Here is a 4,689-nt window from a genome sequence, read left to right as displayed (position 1 = left end):
ATAGGGACACAAATAACTTTGCCACAGTAATTATTATTAAATTTTGTACTTTTTTTTTGTTTGCTGGTTCTCCCGTCATTTAGAAAGGTAATATGGCTATTTCTTATAATAAAGAAGCGAGGTATCGATGAGTTAGAACATTTAGATAACTAGTGAATTATTAATTGTTTGGAAGAGGTTATAGAGTGCAATTTCTAAAATCTGAACTAATTTTAAATAAACCCTCACATGCGCAAAGTGAATCCCGAGTATAAATAGATCTTAGTATCTTGCAAAGTACTTGCCGACTACTTTAAAACGTCTTGAAATTATACCAAATCAAAACGCGTTTTATATTATTGGTTGGGAATGGGGACAACCAATCAAATCTTCGAAGTCAGATTACGATAGAGGTTTTGGTGAAATGATTTGTGAATAGAAAAAGAATTAAATAAGAATGGGAAGAAATCAAATAATTCAGCCGAAGTAAGAAACACGTGGCAGAAAGAGTATAATCCATTTGGTTAGGGGGTATATTTCATTAGTATATACGGACAGGCCACGTCGTGTCTTAAAGCCTTTTCCCTCTATAAAATCAATCATCTATCTGCTTCAACTCTCAACATACATACACTTCACCAGAGAGGCAGTGAAAGATACAAGAACCGGCAAAGCAAAACATGGCGACCCTTAAGGTTTCATCTCATGTTCCTTCTCCATCTGAAGATGCTGAGCAACTGAAAAGCGCCTTTGACGGTACTATGTTTTACTGGTTCTATGTTTTGTTGATCTACGTTTATTTTGTGTACCTGATCATTTCTCCTTCAGTTAATATGTTTGTGATTTGATCATTTATTTCGTGCTTTTCAAGAGGATCGAGTTTGTTTTTCTCAGACGACCAGATCGTTGTCGGTAATGTATTATGATCATGTTCATGATGGTGTTGTTGTAGATCGAGCTTGTTCTTTCACTGATCTGATTGTTTCTGTGTTGGATCTAGAAGATTTGTCTGTGCTTATAGTGATTTTATCCTGTTTTTTGTTTACCTCGCTGATCCAGTATTGAGCATTTTGATTATCATCTGATCATGTTGATACTGACAATGATTCATTAATAGGATCTTCTTCGATTATTTAGGTTTTCACAGCCAGATCCGTGATAGCCATTGCCATGGATCTGTAATGTAGTTATGATTGTTGATGATCTGTTTGTAACCCAACACTCTGATCTTGAGACGATACTTTGAGATGAATCACTTTGATTGCTTTTGTTTGATCTTGGATCAGAAGTCTGTGAATTTCTTAGATCTGACGTTTGACTTTTGTGAAGGATGGGGTACCAACGAGGACTTGATCATATCAATTTTGGCTCACAGAAGCGCTGAACAGAGGAAGCTGATCAGGCAAACATACCATGAAGCCTGTGGAGAAGACCTTCTCAAGACTCTCGACAAGGAACTCACTAGCGACTTCGAGGTACGAAATTCTCAAAATCTCAGAGGCAAAGCTGTGTTATTATGTTATCGTAATATGTTTTCCTTTCATTGACAGAGAGCCATCTTGCTCTGGACTCTTGAACCTGGTGAGCGTGATGCCTTGTTGGCCAATGAAGCTACCAAAAGATGGACATCAAGCAACCAAGTGCTTATGGAAGTAGCCTGCACAAGGACCTCAACGCAGCTGCTTCACGCTAGGCAAGCTTACCATGCTCGTTACAAGAAGTCTATTGAAGAGGATGTGGCTCACCACACCACCGGTGACTTCAGAAAGGTATTAAATAATAATAATAATATTTTGAATGTTCAGTATAGGTTTTGAAATCGTATGTTTCTTTTGCAGCTTTTGGTCTCTCTTGTTAGCTCATACAGGTATGAAGGAGACGAGGTGAACATGACATTGGCAACGCAAGAAGCTAAGCTGATCCATGAGAAAATCAAGGACAAGCACTACAGCGATGAGGATGTCATCAGGATTTTGTCCACAAGGAGCAAAGCTCAGATCAATGCTACTTTCAATCGCTACCAAGATGAGCACGGCGAGGAAATCCTCAAGGTGATGGCTAAACTGTTCAGTATTCATGTTAATTTAAGCTTCTTGTTTATTTTTAAAATAATAATGCTAAACTCTTGTTTTTTTTCATGTTACAGAGTCTCGAGGAAGGAGACGAGGACGACAAATTTCTCGGACTGTTGAGGTCAACCATTCAGTGCTTGACAAGACCAGAGCTCTACTTTGTGGATGTTCTTCGTTCTGCTATCAACAAAACCGGAACAGACGAAGGAGCTCTCACTAGAATTGTGACTACAAGAGCTGAGATTGACTTGAAGGTCATCGGAGAAGAGTATCAGAGGAGGAACAGCATTCCATTGGAGAAAGCCATTACCAAAGACACTCGCGGAGATTACGAGAAGATGCTCGTCGCACTTCTCGGTGAAGATGATGCTTAAATCAGATCAATCCTCCACAGAGAAACAAAAGCTTTCCAGCTTCTGTTTTCTCTCATCTCTCTCTCTTTCTTTTCTTGAAATCGTTTGATTCTGTTCTTTGAAAACTTGTTTGTTGTTTCTGTTGTGTGTTTTGAGTTTCCAAATAATGCATGAGAGAGAAAGAGATGAACCACTGTGGTCTCTTAAGTTATATAAAAGAGTAATGGCTTCAAAATTTGCTGTCACTCCAAAAAAACCAACAATAGAAAAGACCAGTGTATTTGTTCAAATCCTACCCGATCTTAAACACACACGTGAGATTGGCAAGCAGACTGAACATGCTTGAATCATGTTTGAGCCGTATTGATAGTCGAAGCCCACAGCCACCTGAACACATAAGAAGAAGCTCAAAGATTAGGTGGGACTCGGTGATTTGTGTGAAGCCCATCAGCTAAGGTTACTTGAAGAACACGAGTACTGCGAAGCAAAGGTTAATACCTTGAGTAACAGAATAACAACCTTATCTTCTCGGTTGTTATAAAGAGGCGGAAATAGCCATTGTTGACTCTGTTCTTGAGATTCTGTAAACTCAAAGAGATAGTGAATTCCAGGTACCGATCCTGAAGGAGATGTACCCAAGGTTAGGGGAACTCTAAACGTTCTCTGTGTCTTCATTTACATTTTCTTTTCTTCTTATACATTTCGTGAATGAGTGGAGTCGCGATCTACAAAACAAACGAGAGTAGAGAGAGAGAGTTAGAAAGTGTCAAACACAAGAGAGAGATCATACGATCTACGAGAGATGCAATCAAATTCAGTACTTCTACAAGTGGTATCAGAGCCGTGGTTAGAGGATCTAGAAGTTCTCCATCGGAGAAAGAAGGATCGAGAAACAATATAGAACCTACTGGTTATATAGGAGAAGAAGTTCACGAGGATCAAATTTGATCAATCACGATCAACACCGAAAAGGAAGTTCAATTCTATTTCCCTCTGAAAATTGAATCTCAAATATCGTTTGTTGTGTATATCTTGTTTGATGTGGGATTGTGTTCTTGCTTATCTGCAGGTAACAAGAAACGAAGAATCTCATCAAATCGAGATGGATCCAACACCAGGAAGGTTTGAGAACGAGAAGTTCGATGGGAAAGGAGATTTTGGACTATGGAAGTTCAAGATGCTGGTTCAACTAGAGATCTAAGGCCTGTTATCAGTATTAGAGGAAACTGGATCATCGGAGAATGATAAAGCAAAGTTAGAGGAAGGCACCGAAGAAAAGAAAGATCTGAAGAAGGCAGAGAAGGAGTTAAGTATCCGAAGCTTGTTCAGCATTTTCTTGAGCGATGTCATATTGAGAAAGATCATGAATGAGACCACAACTCTCGGCATGTGGAAGGCCTTGGAAAGAGACTATCAAACTAAGTCTCTACCTAACAGGATATACTTAAAGAAGAAGTTCTCTTGCTTCAAGATGGAAGAAGAGAAACCTATGGAGGAAAAGTTTGATCACTTCTTGAAGCTCGTAGCTGACCTAACGAGCATCAAGATTGACATTTCAGATGAAGATCATTCGATCTAACTGTTGTCGGGATTACCTTTTGCCTACGAACCACTGGTTCATACGTTACAGTATGGAACTGGGAAAGACACGCTAACGGTGAATGAAGTAATGACAATTGCCTACTCAAAGAAGGTGGAGCTAAAGCAGAAGGGAGTTACACTAGAGGAGGACAATCATAAGGCTTATACTTAGAGTCAAGGGGAAGATCAACATGTAGAAATGACTCGGGAAGAAACAAGCAGTGGAACAACAAATCCCAAAATAGATTCATGTCAAAGTCCAGAGGAAAAATTAGGGGAAACCAAGGTAAAAAATTTGTTGGGTGTGTGGAAATGATAGCCATTGGAAAAGGGACTGTCCAGAGAGGAAAAACACACCGCATTCTCCTAAACCAAGTAACTTGGCAAATGTAGCTTCCAACCTACCAGTACCGATCGCATTAACGGCTGCCTTGGTGGTATCAGACGATGAGTGGGTCTTAGACTCAGGTTTCACCTTTCATATTATCCCTAGAAAGGATCTACTATCTGAGCTGGTCGAGTTTGAAGGGAACAAAGTTATGATGGGAAATAACACACATTGTGTAGTAAGAAGCATGAGAAAGATTACTATCGACAATGAAGATGGATCCTCAGTTACTCTGAGAAATGTAAGGTACATGCGAGAGATGGGAATAAACCTAATATCCTACGGCCAGCTAGAACAGTCCAGTTGCAGCTATACT

The 4,689-nt window shown here is 39.5% G+C and overlaps 1 protein-coding gene across 1 annotated transcript; it reads left to right on the top strand.

Moving 5' to 3' along the window:
• The first annotated feature begins 463 nt into the window (after positions 1-463).
• LOC125574781 (annexin D1-like) lies at positions 464-2,639 on the top strand. Its single transcript, XM_048759493.1, has 5 exons — positions 464-735; positions 1,309-1,454; positions 1,530-1,748; positions 1,818-2,030; positions 2,126-2,639. The coding sequence occupies exons 1-5, from the start codon at positions 660-662 to the stop codon at positions 2,423-2,425; spliced, it is 954 nt and encodes a 317-aa protein (XP_048615450.1). The 5' UTR covers positions 464-659; the 3' UTR covers positions 2,426-2,639.
• Positions 2,640-4,689: the final 2,050 nt, after the last annotated feature.

Source organism: Brassica napus, chromosome C5 (genome assembly GCF_020379485.1).
Source record: "Brassica napus cultivar Da-Ae chromosome C5, Da-Ae, whole genome shotgun sequence".
In the NCBI taxonomy this organism is placed as follows: domain Eukaryota; kingdom Viridiplantae; phylum Streptophyta; class Magnoliopsida; order Brassicales; family Brassicaceae; genus Brassica; species Brassica napus.
This window is presented reverse-complemented; position numbering and strand designations above follow the sequence as displayed.

What these genes read in the sequence shown, in the direction of transcription:
- LOC125574781 (XM_048759493.1), top strand. Translation starts at nt 660, where the DNA reads ATGGCGACCCTTAAGGTTTCATCTCATGTTCCTTCTCCATCTGAAGAT. An exon ending in ACTGAAAAGCGCCTTTGACG is followed by an intron (nt 736 to 1,308) that starts GTACTATGTTTT and finishes ACTTTTGTGAAG; the next exon opens with GATGGGGTACCAACGAGGAC. An exon ending in ACGGCGAGGAAATCCTCAAG is followed by an intron (nt 2,031 to 2,125) that starts GTGATGGCTAAA and finishes TTCATGTTACAG; the next exon opens with AGTCTCGAGGAAGGAGACGA.